This window comes from Amblyomma maculatum, chromosome 1 (assembly GCF_055883805.1).
Source record: "Amblyomma maculatum isolate TAMU_Amacu chromosome 1, ASM5588380v1, whole genome shotgun sequence".
Classification (NCBI taxonomy): Eukaryota; Metazoa; Arthropoda; class Arachnida; order Ixodida; family Ixodidae; genus Amblyomma; species Amblyomma maculatum.
The window spans coordinates 100,148,763-100,169,212 of record NC_139344.1 but is presented as its reverse complement, the minus strand read 5'-3'; the positions used below and the strand labels follow the sequence as shown (position 1 = coordinate 100,169,212).

Sequence of the window (20,450 nt, the reverse complement as noted above, 5' to 3'; positions counted from 1 at the left end):
ACCGAATGGGCGCATTGGAGCTGCGCTCTGAAACGGGATATTTCGGTGAAAATAACTCCAAATAAATGCGTGCAGCTACTGCAGCGTCGGAAACGCTGCCGTATCGGTGCGGGGCGGCCGCGGTTCAAACTTCGACAGCAGAACCATCTCAGCGCCTAGGCGCAAGGCCGCTTTATGAGGCGCAGTTCCGGAGGCTGAAGATATCTAGCTGTAAACGATACCTCTTGCGTTACTGGGTTCAGTTTGTGTTTTGCTCGCCTTTCTTATAATCTATTTTGTCCCAATTCTTGGTGTGTGAGGGCCCCATTTTGTTAATTTTTTTAAAAAATAATTTGTCGCTCAATAGAATGAAGTGCTGAAATAAGTTTGGTTTTTTACATCGAAAGGAAACCAGATGTGGTAGTTCCTTGGTCCCTCTCGTAATTGGTTTCATTTCAAAACAACACTTCGCAAAACGTGAGGTTTCTGAAATTACCTTATGTTTTACTGTTATTCTTGCCACTGCAACATTTCGTGAGCGGTTTTAGTACATTCATTTTAGCTTCGGCACTGCCAGAATTTTTCTGCACTTGACGTCCCGTACAGCTATCCGGGTTAAATGGCAAGAATCTTTTGCTACGGTGGCCAAGCGTCTTTGAGTAAGATTCGCCAAATTAATCGCATTATGTGCCTGTTAATTGGCCGAATGTAATTCCGGACTTTTATTTTTAGGGGGGGGGGGGGGGGCGGGATAACAAGTTCAAACAATTACTTCAACTCTTGACGGAATAATTGTTCAGCCCGTTAACTACCGAAATTAGGCAACAAATTACAGCTGAATAGTTGCAATGCTTAAGGGGCTCCTGGCCCTACGGGGCTGGGACTGGTAGGTCGCCGCCGCTTAATTGCGGCGGGGGCTAGCCTGCCACCGAATGTGTATCTGTTGTAGGCCGTCATTGCAACCGCCACCGCTTCGGCGGTGGACGATGGCTGTTGCGAGGCGCGTCTTTCTCTCCCTCTTATTTCTTTTTCTTTCTTTCTCCTCTACTTTCCTTTCTATCCGCACGAGGCAGCGGTGGTGGCTCAGCTACAGAGGCAGTAGCAGGCCCGTGCATCTTTTTTTTTCCTTCTTCCTACAGTCACAGCAACAACAAAAAGTGACTTTTTTTTTCGTTGTGGTAGCTTTGACACGAAAGCATATTCTTCATTCCGAATGGAGCACGCGAATGTCGGAATATCTGCAAAGCGCTTGTTCTGCATTCAATACGGCACAACTCTCTGATTTGTCGTTGACAGGGGCGCACACTGTAGCGTGCAAAACGTCAACTGCTATCACTGCACAAAAGCAGAAATAATCAGGTACTGTTCTGAGTTTGCGAGTTCTACTTTTTAACCAATCATTGAAGTATTTCTAGCCAAATGGCGCGGAGGAAAGCAAGGTTTTGCTTCCTTTAAATGGGTGCAGCAACCTATACGGACAAAAAGCCACACTTCTGCTAAAGGCGATCCACCCGCAGGTGATTCATGTCCCCTGCATAGCTCCGTGGTTTCACCGCATTTGTGAATAACTCAGAAAGTGTTTGGAAAGACGTTCACGAACTTATTTCTTCAGTTAAGAGTCTGAAGGCCCCTTCGCGTGTGCAGTTCAAAGAGCAGTCTCTGGGAGCGCCTTTTCCACCGTGGCCGATCATCACACGTTGGGGAATGTGGTAGCATCATGCATACTGTGATGTCGAGTATCCTGTTTGGTAGCAAGCTCTCGCTCAGTTTTTGCATTTAAACGGCCAATATAGCTTAAACTATAGGATTTGAGCTCTTTGACGTATAATTCAGTGATGAAAGGTTGCTGAATCGCGTTGGTTGGTTCGCAGTTATCAAAAACAGCAGAATAGGCTAACTGAATAAATATTTTCACATTGGTCTCGTCTACAACAGTTTCGGAAAGCATACCACGCATGAGAGGTAATGAAACCGACAGCGCATTGTTGAGACACATTTTAAAGTGGCGTAGAGGTGTTTAAGCGTTCCTAAACCGTTAGAGGAGCTTCAGAAAGAAGCCCGCGTGGAAAGCCAGCGTGGTGACTGTCTTAAGTACAGAGATGACGATTCAGCGTGGAGAATAAATTTCGAGCACGAGCACAGAGCCGGTACCTAAGGCGTTCGGAAGCACTGTAAGTTACTAATGTCGCGATGCGTACGAAATTTCGAAAGAAGTGGCTATTGCGCAGTCTTACTATATTACAAGTGGTCAATTGTGTTTGTTGCAGTTAAGGCTTACAAACAAGAAATCCATACGGCGCCTGTCGTTCAAGTTGTAAGCATGTTATAAAATATTGAACGGAAACTTTGATACATGTCCTTGAAGTCAAGATACTTTTATTTACGGTACTGTATACGTGTAAAGCGAGACGCAGTGCCTCATCTGTTGTTGTTGGGCCCTTTATTCCTCCATTTCTTTACACCATGCTCTTACACAGTCATCCAATTACTACGTATAGGTATCCATATACAGCATTGGCTAAGAATTTCGTGGTCACTTTAAGCTATTCATCGACGTTTCAGGGGTCTTTTTTTGTGTGTGAATACGTGACTGACATTAGAACTCGAGTTTTGTAGTTTACGTATATTCAAGAGAAAAAGCCATGGAAAAAGCGCGTGTAGGCGAGGACAGCAGCAAATGGAAGGATATTACAGATACAGACCTGTCTAAAAATAGAGAATTTTCAGAGCCTGTTTTAGGTTGCGCTTTGCGAAGAAAACAAACACAGGCTTTAGGCAATGCAAAGAAAGAGCACTGTGTTCCATAGAAAATGGGCAACCAATGTATCATGGATGCATATTTTTCTTAAAGCATAAGTTGCTGGAGATAAACGGAATACTTAGAATAAAACTTGGAATCCGCGACCATAATAAGATTTTCATTTGTTCTTATCTGCACAGTAACAAGTAATATGACTTTGAGCAAATGTTTTTTTTTTTTTTCAAATGCCTTTGTCGAGCACTAATTATATGATGTTCAGAAACCTACTTACTTAATCCTTGCATTTTCAAATGAACGATTACACATTATGAATTTTCTTCAGCAGCCTGGTTCCTGTACAACATCAGTAATAACCTGAAGAATTGTCGTTTGTATTTTGCCTTTGGCAGTAATACTTGTGTATTTTTTTCTGTGTAAATCTTAGTTTCCTCTTAACTGGTTTTCTGGGATGTTAATTAGAAAACTGGAAATAAACTGATTGATTGGTTGATTGATTGATAATTCTTCCGTTAATTTTCTTTTAGCGATGTATAAGTACACTGCGGTGTTCACATCACATATTTTCCTCAAATGCCCCCAATTTCAGGAGTATTACATAAGGGGCCGATAAAGCATAAATATATTATTTACAAACATGTTATCGAATAAATATGGAAGTCGTACTAATAGAAAACGTTCACGCACAGGTGGTTGGTGTGGGTCGTTCCAATATATGGCTGGGCTAGAAAAGAATGGTGGCACAAATGCTGTATATGTGCAAGGGATACAAATGCCGAGAGGAATGCGTGTCATACTGCTGATTTAGGGCGGGATATGAAGTGAGCTGTAAAAACAAACAAACAAAAAAAAGCTTATGAAACGAGTACATATTAGCGATTCGGCGATGACAAACAACAGTTGTTATGCTGACTTTTGTATAACTAGAATGACAGAATGAATCTCATGGCTTAGTAAATTTATCAGATTGATTTGCCTACGAGTTCAGGCGGGGAATTCATGTTGTAATTTCTTTTCTAATGAGGTATTCGGGGATGTTCGATTTGTCTGCTAGGTATGCGAAAATTATTTAACTATACTGCGACACTTGACAATACACGAGTGAATAAAGGTAAAATGTGACACCGGCTTGCATTTATTGAGGTTAACTTCCCCGTGACAATTGGCTCCGCCAGCCTTGAACACAGGTTGGTTCGTTTTGGAGAGCTATCTGATCGGATGGGTTAGTAACTGTGCGGTGGACGACACAGTCTTCGGATGCGCACGTTAAAGGAAACATGCGTGGTTAAATTGTCATGCTATATATGAAACATAGAAAGGGGCCGATCCCTTTTTTATGTCGGTTTCATGAATATTTCTCCTGCTTCCTGTCACCGCGTTTCCACCGAGCTCTGTGCGCGACTAATGTGCGCAGTTTCCCTTTTATGCGGAAAGAATAACGCTGGATTTCCTCTCGCTACAGCACTTTCGGAATTGAAAGGCTGAAGTGAAGCGACAGACAGTAAATTGCTCCTTGTATGCTTGTATCGCCTACAAAAACTTCTAGTTTTCACAATAGGGGCATAGAGATTCTCAACCTAACCCCGTCAGAGATCAAAATGCTCAATAAATATGTTGCTCCTAACAAATCTGTTCCACCAACCTTATTATTATTTCTTCTTTTTCGAAGCAATCATTTTCGATCTTTATATACGCGTTTGCTTTCATTGTTTTTTGATCACGATGGTGTCGTACGTAATAGCTTTTTGTGTGGTCTGTAATGATTTCGTTTTGGTTAAATACTATGTGTCAAAGCAAGACAATAAATAAAAAGAACTGTCCGTTATGATCTTCGTTGAAAAAGTACTCAATGGCGTCTATGCCTTGCACTGCTGTTGCTTGTACTGAGGTCGAGGGCTCAACAAGCTTTTTGCATGCAGCTTTTAGTCGGCTTTCTCCATTCGTGAGGATGATTGAATGAATGAATGAATGAATGAATGAATGAATGAATGAATGAATGAATGAATGAATGAATGAATGAATGAATGAATGAATGAATGAATGAATGAATGCAATACGTTTGCACTGAAGTGAAGACGATAGAGCAGAGGATAGCAGTAAATATCACGGCATGAGAGCCTCTCCTCTCAATTCTTTACATAAACGCTGCTTCATTCACAGTCATGATAGAGTAGGCTGCCAAAATATGAGGCTGCTGACGTCAACATGCCTCATGGAAGTTTTTTTTTTGCTGCACTTAAGGCAGACTACAACTTATGCTCTGAAGCAGCTCATGACGTCATCGGGGGCTCTGAATGCACTTCTGCGTCGTTTTCTTTTCTAAGGGACCTCGTTGATTTGTTCTTTGGGTGCTTTGGGCCCAGGTACAACACCGGAAAAATTATGGACCCAATTATATGTATAAACAAGGGATATAAACGTGCGCTTGCTTTGAAACGGGCCGATCATTTAGTTATTTTTATCTCCATCGAAGCGCTACCTCTTGCCAAGCCGGACGGAAGACGCATGATTATGGCCTGACGGTGGCCAGTGCAGTGTAATGGAACATTCTATCAAGCTTGAAAAGAACACAACAAGATTAAAAAGCAAATACAGACATCTATCCTTTTAAACAAAATCTTCGAGTCTAAACACTCAATTTACATTTTTCTGTAACGCACAAACGAGAAAGGCAGAAACAGGACTTGAGAAGTGGCGCTGAGAACATATGTCGAACATTTTTTCAACTTACTCCCTGCGTACAGTATTCGATGACAGCTGCATAGGCCTGTGATACGATGTGCGGATAAAATAGAGACGGTCACATAAGGTATACTGTATGTGAAAATAATTTATTGTACATAATACTTGGCTCGCACTTTGTGCTGACGAGGAAGCCGTCGCATCCCCGTTTTGCTTCGCCTTGAGCAGTCTTCTTCAGGACTTGACGCTTGACTGTACACAGCTGACATAGATTCTGCGCCATCGCTGAAGTCGATGTTGCCCGTCCCGACCATGGGCGAAAGTTTAACTAGAAAAGGAATACTGTTTCCACGCGTCCTGAAAAAGAAAAAGCAACAATGTGAAGTTACGTGAAGTCGTGCATGACGACATTTAGTTTTGCTTTGTTTCTTAGTGAGCTGTCCGTTATAAAAATGCTATTGCTTTTCGGGAAGTGCAAGCAACACAGATAAAACTACCTGTTTACGCAACAAATTATTTCATATAGTAATTGTATTAATCATGACATAATACAGAACTCACATAAATAGAGCACATGTTCAGTAAGTTATTGTTGCTGTAGGCGATTCGTTTAGGCAAATGAAATGTTAAAAAAGTAGAGAAATATTCGTATGCAACATTTGGACATGCCATAGGAAGTTTATAAAAGTTCATTTTTGTTGTATACTTTTGGTAGGTGTAACAACAGAGGTTTTCACTAGATGTCGCACACGCAATGACTGAAAGCGCGTGCGAAAACAACAGTAAAAAATTAACAGCAACGCAAGTGATATGTTTTCTTTTCAAGGGGGCCCAGTAAAATATTTTTTAAAGTTTGCACGACGACGATGGACCGCCACTGTAGCGAGGCAGTAAGAAATCTAAATACGCGGCAGTGCCTGTTTACATACAGCACTTCAGCTGAAGTGGACCAATAATATATCAGAATGGCTGTTAAACATTCAACCAGCGTGCTTCGACCTAACACGCAATCCGAACTCCCTGAAAGGGCGCCTCGAGAAACCTCGGGATACGTGTTAAACGTCCCACCGCAAGTAGAGCTCAACGACTTCTGCAGACACGACTGTTGGATGCCTGTTTAAATAAAAGCTACAACGCGCCATCCGGAAGGCCGGTACATTGCCGCTAGCCTCTCAGCCGGTAGTGGGGCAATGCCTGGAGGGAAAGTTTCAGATTCGCAGCTGCTTCGCTGCAGCCTGACGCAGTCCTGGGCACTTCGTCCACTCCTACTCTACCCTTCGCTTCTCAGCACCTTTCATGCGCTACTTTTCTTCCAGACGGCGTCTTCACCACGCTTTCTTGCCAGAAGTCACAAACTCATTACAGAGAGGATAGTACTTCAGGTAATTAATGTGCAAGCCCTTTGAAGTGGGAGCCCGAAATGCCACTTCTGCGCGACATTAATAATGTTTTCTGCCTGTGCGCGCATTTGCCGGTGACTGCTTTGAAAACGGGAATAGTGCAACAAAATTTCCAGCGCGCACTGAGCAGTTATCTTTTTCTTCGCCTTCATGTATAGAATTCCCTGGAACGATTAGTTTTAAGGTGTGTTTTCCGGGTATAAAGCTAATTCTAACAATGTGGAAAATCCTTACAAAGCCTTTTCGTTGAAGAATGAGGGATGATACTGCTGCTTACATAAAAAGTCCTTGTTAAAATTCTCAAATCGTAGCAATTTTGACAGACACCGGAGACATTTAATCATTTAAATGTAGCCTGCATTCGTGCAGAGTTTTAAACGTTCAGTACTACATATTTCATACGTCATTCTCCCGTCGCACATTGTTCTCCTGCTTTCCGCATAAATGTTCAGTGTGTTGCAGCGAAGAATTCCTTTCTTTATGCAAATGCTAACCTTAAGAAGGCATAGCATTGTGTAACATGTATGAGTTTAACATCGAGACTTGCTCGCCTTGCAATTTCACAAGGATGTGTTGTGTACTGATTTTGCGCTGCACATTGCAGACGAAACTCGTGCTCTGTTAGCTGAGCATGAACAGGCTATAGTTATTTCTCTTTAGCAATAAGGGTAGAGGCACTGGTGGAAAGAGCACGGTTCCCGCCCACAGAGGAATACTAGCGGAATGAATGTGGAACAGTAAAAGTGAAATTGATTAAAGACTAGGGATAGTCCACTACCTATAGTCTTCATTACAGCGTCGTGATTACATCTCGCGTGTTATGGACAGCAAAATAAATAATGACGCAGGCGATGGGCAGGTATTACCAACAAAATTGACTGAAAGATGGAAAAACATGATAATGTCTGCTGAGTCATCTACAGTAGCCTCTCCGTGCGAACTGAAATTGTGAGAGTTGCTTCTTCCTAAAAAAAAAAAAAAAAAGACTATACTGTTGGTAGAAGTGACGTTCTGCAGTGCATATTTTGCGCTCGCGGTGCAAATGGAGCTCTTAAGGCGCTATGCACTTCAGTTCGGCGTGATAAATTTACGTTAGGCGTTGCCAGCTGCGTGTTCGCTTCTTGTTTTGTTCTCTTTTCAAATATTAAGGGCCACTCACTATTTGAAATTAAATTACACCACACTCAGAATCTGCATGTTTTGATGAGTACGCCTTAGACGGAGCGAGATGTAAGGAAACTAAAATTTCGTTACTACTTAACCTATAGTTCTGTTTAGCGCTATTTGATGTGTTCACGGAACCAGCCTGAGTATTACTTTTGTTGAAACGTGTCATTAACAAAGTAAAGCATTACTGCTTCGCAAATGTGGCTGACCGCGAGAAGAATTCAGCAAAAAAAGAGAAACAGCTCACCCATTAGGCCCTATAAAAACGTTTAGTTTATAACTTCCATAGCTGCCAGATGCGCACATTTGCGCAGAAAAGCATCTTTTATCAGTCACATTTTGTCTCATGAGCCCCGGAAATTCGGCTCCGAAAGCTTCTGTGATAATTCGTCTTTCGGTGTACATCTAGCACATCTATCTAAATGGGATTATCAGTGGTTATAAGCGCTTGAGAGCTGCAGTATTACAAGGCTGCAGGGGCAAAAAAAAAACAAACAAAAAAAAACCGCGTTGGGAACACGCTGGCATCAGTAAGTTGATAAAGTTTCGCTTTTTCTTTTTTTATATCTTACCAGCGCAAGCGTAAACAGCCACTGTATCGGAGGTCAGAAAGCTTCTACGTAACGCCATCTATCTTTGTACGCAGTCAGTAAAATGACCACGTCGTGGTGCTATTTTGATTAGGGGACAATGCCTTCTGTTAGGAGACAGCACGCTGTAGCTTACGCTGGACGGTACATGACAATGGGCGAAGCTCAGCTAACATGAACGTGCTTGCTATCTTGTGGGACATACATTAAAAAGGCTGTGGAGCGTGTATCTAAAAAAGCTTTATTTTGCAAAAAAAAAAAAGGGGGGGGGGGGGGGAGGAATATCCTGTACATAATACTTGCATTCAAATTTTTGTTTATCCTTATTTAATACAACACACTTCATGACGTTTCTGAAACGGTAATCGCTTCCCGTACGCAAAAGGTTTTGGCAAGAGGATAGCAACGCGTATCGCGGCGGCTTGCCTGATCGACGCAGGAGCCTCCCACCACTGATTGGTTTTGTTTCCGTTGAACTTCAAGAAAGGCTTTGGGACCAGTGAAAAGAAGCTATCCATGATCCGTCTTTTATCGTTCTAGAGTGTGGTGCTAAAGTCAGGATTGAAGGAAAACATTCGGAATTCTCTCATTTGGCGAAAATAGTAAACACAGTAAAACAATAATTCATTTTGAAAGTAGAAACAGAAAAATAAAAAAGACTGGTGGATGCTATACTTAGCCCTGCTGAAATGTAGGAGCGTAAACAGTAGAAAAAAAAATGACAAAGGGACGACAGCATTTTTTTTATTCGTTCTTTTTCTTTTAACTAATTTTACTTTCCATTATTTACATCTACATTTCCCCAACGATCTCCACGGTATGCGTTACTTAAGAAAGCTGAACTTAGCCTTACCTCCGGTTTCTCAGTGCCAGCCACCTCCCTTAATTTTGATGATGCCAATCGTTCCTCCATGGCCGCCTCCGAAACCTCCGCCAAAGCCTCCGCCGAAGCCTCCGCCGCCAAATCCACCTCCAAAACCGCCACCGAAGCCTCCTCCGCCGGATCCAATTCCACTGTAGCCGATTAGTTTTCCGCCACCGTGCAGCTTGTTGACGTGGTGGATCGTCTTGACTAGGTACGATGGTCCTTCGACGATCTTGCCTCCTCCTCCTCCGAATCCGCCACCGAAGCCCCCTCCGAAGCCTCCTCCGAATCCGCCGCCGAAGCCACCTCCTCCAAAACCACCGCCTCCGTGACTGATGGCTATACCTGTGACCGGAACAGCTGTGATACCCCCACCGTGGCCGCCTCCATAGCCACCACCACCGAAGCCACCACCACCGAAGCCGCCGCCGAAAACACCGGCTAGGGTAACACCAGCGAGTGCGCCGAAAACACAGGCAAACGTCTGCAAAAGTCAAAGGAAAAAGAGGCATTATCACTGGCGCCGCCCGACAGTCGATACAGACCAGCATGAGCGTGGAATCCATTCATATTGTTTACGAAGAAAGCACAGTGGATGAGCAAAGCACTGAAAATGACAGCTTTTTTTCTCTCTCTTTTTAGAGACATGGTTTTTATGGGTGAGCTATAATTTGCACTAAAATGACTGGAAGCAAAAGGTGTTTTAGTGCTTCCCGCTGAGAACTTGGGCTTTGCTCTTCTGCTTCACTGCGGCAAGGGGAGAAGAGAGGAAGAGGAGCGAAAGAAGTCACTGGCAAAAGATCAAAAAGGCTGCTTCCTTTATGCTGAAACCGATGGGACATTCAAATTATTTCGCCGACAGGATGCGAATAACAGTGAGCAAACATAATTTAGTTAATGACTTGAGCTGAATGCAATCTGGCTTTAGCTGGGTACACGCCCGCAAGCGTTATGTTACGCCACCATAAATGACCTGAAGTGTCAGAGTGCAAAAGAATTCAATTCGATCAGTCCCTTATATCTAAGACTGTACATCTTGTTTGAGCATCGTGCCTGACCTTCCGCGAAGGCTGCAATTCCTTGGAAAGAGTGACATCATGGGAGAGTTTCACTCACTAGTAAAAATGAACACTTCCATATCACTCCTTCCTTAGCAAAACCGCAATAGTACTTCACTGATACTACGAAATAAAGCCATCTTTTTTTCCCACCCTAGGGAGAGAAGCTCCATGTTGCGGACTTTCTTGTGATGTCGTAATCGCTCAAAACTCCTGCCCCGAGCAAACTCTCACGCTTCTCGTGCATGGAGGAGCGACTCCCAAAGTCCAAGCCACTCTGTTCTGGGCGTTACTTCGCACGCGCAGGAAGCGTGGAGAGCAGAGAGCGTGCAACACTTAAGGCACGTGCAGTCGGTTACAGCGGCGCGGCCGTTCTACTCCGTTCTGGTTCACCCCCTACGTGATTCAAGGTAATGCCGCGTAGAAGGAAAACGGAAGTGGCACCAAACCTGCTCCACAAAACGTTGCTCGCAACAATTAATGCCGTGCCTCGATTTCGTGAAGACGGGCCCAGAGCTACTTCCTCGAAGGGCGCGACGCGAATATTTGCGGCCTTCCAAACTGTGTCGTTAGCGCGTCGTTATAGACCCCGATATGACCAGATTGCGTTAAAAGCTGCGGTATAGTAATAAGAACGTCACTTTTTGGAGCGGCAAGGACGGTTTCCTGATGTAATCCGAGAGGCGATGTGCACGTGCTGGAGGTATTAGCAGTGCTGGTTTCCTTCGAAAACTATATTTGCCTGCTTCAGCCTACTGCGTCCTGCCTGCCGCGGAACGAAGGGTAGGTGCAATTTTCTTATTCGAGTTTAGAGTTTGTTCGGGTCAACCGCAAGTGCGAACACAAGAGCCCTAACCGAAGAGAAGTTGGCACGGCAAATGTTAAAGATATTAGCTTCTCAAAGGATGCGCTTTCAAAGTTACGTGGTTTTATGAAGGAAGAATTCGCTAAGTAAAAACGCTTCGCGGACTTGTTTGATCGAATGCGTCTTGAGTGTTTTGCGTCAAAGAAGTATGTTCTCTTGCCGTTCAGTTTGAAGATTTGTTGCTTAAATGAACGTACTGGAATACCGAGATGATTCAAGGGCTTTTTTACCGCCTTGTGTTTAAAATTCTGTCAGACAGTGTTTTAAAGCTATCAGCGGTCACAAAACATTTGAATCAAAATTCTCGGCGTCGCATGCGCTTGGCAGCATATCAAGGAAGACTATTGCCAGAAATTTATGGCAATGGTTCGGCCCACTTATTATGAGTATATCGCACAAAATATTTCCGAATACTCGCTGTGCCTTCTCCACACAGTCTACCGACCCTTGATAACTAACCGACTTCACAAAACATTATAAGTGTCGCGCTCATTTTTAGGGACTTATAGTTATCACAAATACGCAAAGTACTTGTCGCTGTGCGCTCACTATCACCTGGTAATAAATGTCCTCTCTGCAGCAACAAGCTCCAGTCTGCTCAGGAAAAGTGCGAGCTCCAGGAAACGCTCAAGCGATCCGGTTCAGAGCCGAACCTGTCCTTACCAGAGCCTTCATGATGCGCGCGTTCGGAGCGATCAACCGGGGGCGTCTAACGGTGTTCGGATGACCAAGCACGCTTTTATATAGTACAGGAACCAGATCTCTTTCCCTTTTTGACGCATCTTGTTTTTTCCACCCCTACTTTGAATAACAGACGTGCTTTGTCAATCCCCTTTCCCCTTCGTCTGTCTTGAGCCCGGTGCTTCCTCGCCTCTCCGGACGCCGTCACCCTCACCGCAGGTCCCAGCTCCTGAAGGAAGAAGGGCCCGTTCGGAACTTCCTTCTTGCCAGAGGATGACGCAGGGCCGCATCGGAGCAGCTCTGATGACAGCCGCCCGGGAGAGGCGCGCAGGAGAGGGCAAACCGCGGAAGCTTTCTGCTACTGCCCTGTCTGAAATGCGTTGCACTGCGCAGCTACTACACCGAACGCGTTCTGCGTGCAACCAAACCACCCGGGAAGCAGCGACAGCAGCACGCGTTCCGTCTTTGTTGCTCCTTATTCTGCAAAGCAATTCCTTTCTCACTTCGGGCCATCCTTTCGATGTATTCGCTTTCGCCGAATGCGTGTGCACGCTATACGCGTTGGCGGCAGCTGAAAACGAACGTCCAGCATGGGCACCTCGGCTACTGCCGGGGCTCTGTATTTTCTGCTTCCGTGTTGCAGCCTCTTGATTACCCATTCTCTCGGATGTCTTACGACTCGGGGCGTGGCAAGCAGTACCTCACGGGTTTTGGCGTTTCTCTCACGGCGTTCTCGCGCATCAGTTTCCCTGCTCCGGTTATCGGCGGCAGTGGCGCCCATATTATGTCTCCAATTGTAGCATCCGCAGCAGCGCAGGCTTGCGTCGCCACTGCCTTTCTTTCTCCTCGCCGGCGGCAGGTGACGCAACGTAGCACGGCGTGGCCGAGCCGCAAGAAGTGTGTTTAGCATGATCGAGTAGCACGCAGCCCTCCGCACGTCGCGCCTGAAGCGCTTTCATTCTATAATAGAACCGCCCTACTTCCGACCCTTCGTTAAACGCTGCGGGACATGGGATATAACACGGCGTTCGCAGCGCAACTTTCTTTGTCTGCGCATCGTGCTTTGGTCTATTCCTCCGCACTTCTTTCTTTTGATTCCGTTCACACTTGCTTATGAAGGGCTGCAGCAGCCTTTGGGGCTCAGTGTTGGCCATTAGCAACTGCATCTGCCATGAGCCTCTCGTAACTCAGGCACCTGCTCGCCGCAGGATTTGCTGGCCGTCGTCGCGTGCATGCAAAGACAGTTCAGATGTCTACAGGAAGGGACGGGCGTGGAACTTAGGCCCATTGCGGAGCTCGCGCGTGTAATTGGAGCTAAATATCGCGACAACGTGCCATCCTGGAAGGTGTGGGCATCTCGATTAAGCAATCTGCGAAATAACGTGAGCACGCGACGTTGTAACAGCTGCAGCGTTCGGCGGATTATGTTGATTGATGGTGGGATTTTTGCTCAGAGCGAAGATAGTGGAGTGAGTTGAGGATTCGGGGCTGTTATCTCGGGCAAGCACGGTGATATTCTCAGATGATCATCGTCCCTGCTGTATTTGGAAGCCTTCACACCTGCATATAACTTTCTAGATCCGACGGATTGCTTTATTTGTGTTAAGTTCGTCGGCCCTAAAGGAGTTACTGGTTATTCATGCTTTAGTTCTCTCTTTAAATAGCGTGTATTTGCGTGCAAAAGATTCACTATCGCTATAACGCATACCTGACGGTAGCACCCGCAAATATCTCAGTGCACTGGCACAATGGGCCATTTGCTGCTTGCTTTCTCTTCTAAGCAGCTACACCTATACGATGTACTCAAGGGACCTCTTGGCAGAAGGCAACAAAACAGGCAACAAAACTGAAGAAGCACACACAGACACAAGGACAAAGTATCTTCTGTGTGTGCTTCATCTGTTTTGTTGCCTGTTTTGCTGCCTTCTGCCAAGATGTCAGACCAACTGTACTCAACGTTCTACTCTATTATTACTCAAGGTAATCCCGTTGGAAAATTTACAAAGCGTGTTTAAGTAAAAAGATGCTATTTTAGGTAAAGTAATACTAGTGTATACATCGACGTTAAAAAACAGGTGAATCTTGTTAAGTATACTCAAATGGTTAACTTACTTCTAATTGTTCACTTATTTTGAAATAGTTTAACTATTACAGATGGCTTGCAGTTAAATATTTGTAGCTGGACAATAATAATAGCAATGTACTTTTTTTTTTTTTTTTTTTTAGAAAGCGAAATTATTCTGGCGTTGCTGCTGAAGTAGTTCTGTGTGAATTTGTCGCACAATTAGAAAATCGCTTACTGGCTGTGTGTTCACAGCGCCGTCGCCCATCAAATCAAGTTACTCTGCCACACCAAATCCACGCGTGATCTTGTGTGCCCTATTCACGCTGCTCACTGCGCTTGCTGAGGCAGGAACCAGAAGGTCACGTGTCGATGGATGGATGGATGGACTATAGGAGCGTCCCCTTTGAAATAGGGTGGTAGCAGTTGCTATCATGCTCATTTCCCCCCCTATATCTTAATTATTGTTTTAGATTGGTTAACTATACCATCATTCTAATTATTGAATTTTTGTTTCTGCATTACTAACATTATGCCACTTTTCTGCTTTTAAGCCACCAAACTTCCAATGGTTTTTACTAGCTTCCGCCACAGGTTCATTCACCAGGCCGCTGCTATCTCTAAACCCCCGAGCTTCAGGAAGAGTGACTGCGCCTGCATCGACTTCCGGATGGATACCATTAAGTTCGAGTATAATATGGTTAATTGTTTCTGTGGATTTACCACATACTGCACATGTGTCATCTTCCTTGTTAAATTTCTTTTTGTAGCTGCGTGTTCTAAGATACTCTGATCTAGCTTCAAAAAGTAGGGCACTGCCTATTGAGTTATCAAAGAAAGCTTCCTTCCTGATCCGCCTTTTCCACTTTCGGCATAGTTCCACACTCTGTTTCTTTTCCATCGAATTTATCCAATTTTTACCTTCTGTGTTTTCCACTTGTTGCTTAACGCTCTTTATTTTTTCGTCCTTGTGACCAGCATACTTACTGGTTAGTTTCCTAGTTCTTTTCCTCCATTGTGAGTCAGCGCTTTTTAGGTATAGGTATTTAAATACTTTAGCTGCCCATCTGGTATACTGTCCAATTTCCTCAGGCGTTCCTCATATAATATTTTACTCTGAGCTTCCCGTGCTTCGAAAGCTGCCCTGCCCATATCTCTTTGTACCGCCTCATTTGTAGATTTTCCGTGGGCACCCAGTGCTAATTGTCCGGTGGCTTTTTGATTTATTTCTAATGTCAACTGTACCTATGATTTTAGATACAACACCGCATTTTTGAAAGTAAGCCCGGGCATCATAATTCCTTTCCAAATACTCCTCAAAACATCATACCTATTGTATCCCCACAATGCCCCATTATCCCGGCATTTCTTCATTTTGCCGTAAGTGATTGCTCATGCTTTTCAATGTGTGCCAATCCTTTGTTTACCCGTACCCTCAGATATTTATATTCTGCCACTCGAGGTATTTCATGGTGTTGTATTTAAGACGCGGATCACTTGAGCCGTTGAAAATCATCTGACCCGACCTAACTGCGCTAAAGCTTCCATTGGAGTCCATTGGAGTTGTGAGTGTCGACTGACGGTCAAAGTCGGCGCGCGACTTAGAATGGCACGCAAAATGGCCCATAGTTGTTGAGTTACACCGGCGAAGCCAGGGGCGTTTTCTAATTTCTAAAAAAAAATTACGGCTATACAATGATTTCAAGTTGCAACAATGCAATGTGTTTCAACCACCGCATCCAGGTGTCTAATCCGTGAAATTTAGTTGAACAGAATGGCACCATCGTCGTTTTGTCAAGCGACGAGCATATAGGAGCAGTTGGCGTATAGACCGCAAAAATAATCCGTGAGATATATATATATATATATATATATATATATATATATATATATATATAAGGGGAAATGAGGGTGCTCGTTATAATACATGAAGGAAAGAAGCCAACAGTCGGCGAGGCCAAGGAAAGCGTTGGGGATGGTACTTTGTCTTTTTTTTTTTTTAATGTTTACTTGGATAATCACAGAAATTAGTAATGTTATCTGTTTAGGGGAAAGATAATTAGACACAAAGTAGAAGAAAAAAACAACGTGCCGATGGTGGGATCCGAACCCACGACCTCCGAATAACGCGTCCGGTGCTCTTCCAACTGAGCTACATCGACCGCTGTCCTCCCTGCTACTTTCTTGGGTATTTATGTTGTCTGTATACGAACCTTGAGAGTGTTCACCAGCGCCACCCTCAGCCACAGCGGCGGACGTGGGAGGTCCTTTGTTACCGCCAGCGTCACGTAGAACGTGATCAAGAGCGAGGGCGAAAGCTGTGCTAGAACCCTCTTACGCTGCCTATGGCTTCAAGACTGCTAGAACCGAGACCCCCGTAAGCTACAAGCAGATCAATCAAGGGGAAATGAGGGTGCTCGTTATAATACATGAAGGAAAGAAGCCAACTGCTGGTGAACACTCTCAAGGTTCGTATACAGACAACATAAATACCCAAGAAAGTAGCAGGGAGGACAGCGGTCGATGTAGCTCAGTTGGAAGAGCACCGGACGCGTTATTCGGAGGTTGTGGGTTCGGATCCCACCATCGGCACGTTGTTTTTTCTTCTACTTTGTGTCTAATTATCTTTCCCCTAAACAGATAACATTACTAATTTCTGTGATTATCCAAGAAAACATTAAAAAAAAAAGAAAAGACAAAGTACCATCCCCAACGCTTTCCTTGGCCTCGCCGACTGTTGGCTTCTTTCCTTCATATATATATATATATATATTGTGAGCCTTCCACGGATCTTCTTTCATCTGTACATACCATAATCTTCTTCTTTCTTTTGTACATACCATCGTCATCGTCCCGCGGCGCCGGCTCCAGCACGCGCCTGGGTTCTCCCTCAGATTAAAACGCTGACACGGCGTACCTTGCCTTGCCGTCACGACTTTGGCGTCTCGACCTGGCCTTCTTTCACAATATATATATATATATATATATATATATATATATATATATATATATATATATATATATATATATATATATATATATTGCTTTAGCAAGCGAGCCACCTCCAATGTCTCTAAATCCCAGGGGATAGATATGTTCTGTGCGTTGTTTTCAAGGAAGAGTATCAATATCTTCCCGTCGTCAAACGCCCCGTGAACTATTTCTGCCGATTACATGCAGAAGCGTCATGAACATAATTACTGTCGTGCAGGCCTGTCGCAGTTTGTTCTTTGCGCTGATCTTATCGTAGCTTCTGAGGTATAGCCTCATCCACTTCTAGCTATAGCACGGTCACTGCTTTCAAAGCGCCATTGCGTCCGACCCGACAGTGCAATAAAGTTAAGTGGCAGTCCATGTGAAGCAGCACTTCCGGCTCCCTATGTGCTTGCATCGCTTTGCATCGATATGCGCCTGCGTCGGACCCAATGTTGTTTTGAAAGGAGTGGCCGTGTTATAGCTAGAAGTGGATGACCCTGTAAGTCGTTTCCAACTATAATTTTCTCCCATGTGGGCTCTCAGAATTTCGGATGAATCGTCTTCATATCTTGTACTCACCGGACTAATCCAGAAATGTGGGAGCAAAGGGAAAGGGCTTTCAGCGTCGTTCCCCAGATTAGTGAGGCTTAGCGCAGAGTTGAAAGCCAAACACAAAAGTTCGATGATCAATAATTTTACCTTGTATTTGAAGTCTAAAAATAAAGCTGACGAGCGCGGTGCTTGCGCTTGCACTTTGGCATTAAATAAAGTCGCTAACTGTGTCTCCTTCTGACAGACAAAGGTGTGTATTCAGGAACGTAGCGAACGAAAAAAAAAGTTGAGTAGGGTTTGCGGATTGAATGAACTCTTCATCCTGAATCTTTATGTAGCTGTCATTTCTATAATATTTGAATCAAATAGTAGCGCAATCACCGGAAGTCAATCCGGAAGCAGCAATGGTGTTTGTGGGTTTGATTCACGACGCAATACAGAATACGACGCCCAAACATTTAGGCTACCTGTACTACAGAGAAAGAAACCGAGAAAACAGCTAAAACGGCGGCTGCCTAAGTGCCCTGTTAGAAAATTGTCCCCTGCGGCAGTCGCTACGCTCACGGACTGGTTGATAGCGTCGATAAGAGCAACGTCTCCTGGGCTGCTCGGTGCCACAATATTGGTGCGCAGTAAGCCGTTCTCAAAAAATGCCCTAGTTTTTCTGACATGAGGATGGATTACAAACAAACTTGACTGAGGACTTTGAGGTTGTATTTCCTCTACTGAAAATAAGTAATCGTCTTTGGATGAAAATTTTCTTAGGGTTAGTCACCAAATCTAGAATTTCTTTTTGAGGTCGCATATAGTTATGATTCTTCGCATTTTCGGACATTAAATACATTTCTTCGAGAAAAGCCCGACACTTTCTGATGTCCTTCTCTGGATAGGAGAGAGGAGTGACAACAGTGACAGCCAATGCTGGCGCCGCCTCAACCTTTAACGGCCTTAGCTCTTGCATAGAGACTTGCAGTGGCTACTGAGTGAGAACTAGTACCTACCTACTTCATAGGCACGTTTCCAAAGTAGCCCCCTTCTCTATCTCACAGCAGCTGGATGCAAATATTACCTTTGGCTTCTCTCAAAAACAAATCAAGGTACGCGCCTGTCCTATAAAATGCCCGATCAGCTGGGGATTCCTCAACGCAAGAGCATGAATAGCGCTCTTCTGCGGAGAACCCGGCTACGTGTTGAGAAAATCCTGATTGCTCGAAAAGGGTTTGAATCACATGTGAAGCCACAGAACTGAAAAGGGATTAAAATATAAATTGGGATTATAAGGTTTCAGAATGGGTCAAACGTCACAATTACGTGTATGAACGTAACGTAAATTAATTCTTCTGAAAAGAAAATGAAGGATCAATGGGATTTGAGTCTGGAATTCTTGAGTTGTCAGTCGACCACTTTGTTCCTAGGCCATCGTGGCAAGTTCGTTCGTCCTGGTGAAAGCGATTTGTTGTGTCTTGTGTTAAGTATAATAACCATGCAACAAATAAATAATAAGAAAGTTGAAATATTCATGCCTGCGAAGTGGTATGCAGAGGACTACAGGCCGCCGAAAGGACCCGTTAATGCTCACGCATCATATTTTAAGGCGGTGCTTAAATGTCTCTCGATAATTTTTATCTTTGCTCTCGATCTACTCTCAGCCTTCAAATTTCGGAATAAATTAGATATCGATGGACTGCGGGCGCTGAGAGCAAATACGGCTGTGCTAGCCTTGCCGCACCATGAATGGGCCGGAACTATGCCGGGAGCTGAATTGTAAAACTACCCGCTCTTGGTACGAACCTTTTAACATTTTGCCCTCCCCAACGTGGCGGGCTTGGTTAGCATCTGACAAGCTGAAAGACCAGTTGGCCTTGGCGACCGAGTTACGTTAAAGTTGTTTCCTCCTCCTCCTTTTTTTCATATTTGGCAGGCTTTCTTCAAATCGCAACATCGCTTTTCAAATAGTATGGCGCGGTGAAATCGCGTATGTTGTAGTTTATTTTGATGATTTCCTTTCTTTGTAAGAAATATTCCGCCCATATATCAAGTGGTTTAAAAGTTGACTGAACTCATCGCATAATTCAGTTCTCATACGCTTGCACCCAAAACGCTATACGCCTGAGTAGCCGAACATAACGCACTACGCAGTAATTGAATAGATACTGATGTCCAAATGAGTGTATCTGTCGAGCCATCAACGTAATTGTTGCACGAATTCTCTATTCATGACAACTGCGTTGGTGGCACAGTCCTTGCATCTAAATGACAGGAGGTTAAAGGCGTAATCTCCTGCATAACTCGTTGTTTCATCTTCATTTATCGGCTTCGGGTTCCGGGGACATAACATGCAGCAATTTGTCACTCTGTGTTGCAGCATACTTGTTCGTGAGTTGTGAATAAGAGACTACCTTTCTTTCTATCCTTGTGATGGCTAGTCCTTTAACAGGTCTCAGCGCTTCTGCTCGAGCCTTTATATTTCTTCACCGTCCTCGTTTTTGACGCTGCTTAACGCTTCAAGGAGAGATTGGCAGCCAATATTCTTGCGTCATAAACGAATGACTTCGCGATCTTGGGACATTTGCCTTTTCTATCCGGGGAACTAAGTTCAACTGGTGGTTCGCTTGCCCCTGTCCTCTCTAGACAGCTAGGAGCTAGAGATGTGAAACATTAGGTTCAGGCTAAGCGCTAAAGGGAACTCAATGCGGACTAACAGAACTTTTTTCTGAAAACAATGTTTTTGAGGTTGGTTTGATAATAAAGCTGGTGTGGGAAGTATCCTCAGCACGACAGTGGCATTCCATGATCCTCTGCCTCGTTCGTGACT

At 44.2% G+C, this 20,450-nt stretch overlaps 1 protein-coding gene across 1 annotated transcript; it reads right to left on the bottom strand.

The window, feature by feature from the left end:
- Positions 1–9,439: 9,439 nt before the first annotated feature.
- LOC146203312 (uncharacterized) lies at positions 9,440–12,039 on the bottom strand. Its single transcript, XM_084588666.1, has 2 exons — positions 12,028–12,039; positions 9,440–9,925 (listed from the first exon to the last, which is right to left on the bottom strand). Exons 1-2 carry the CDS (start codon positions 12,037–12,039, stop codon positions 9,440–9,442), a joined length of 498 nt encoding a protein of 165 aa, XP_084444792.1.
- Positions 12,040–20,450: the final 8,411 nt, after the last annotated feature.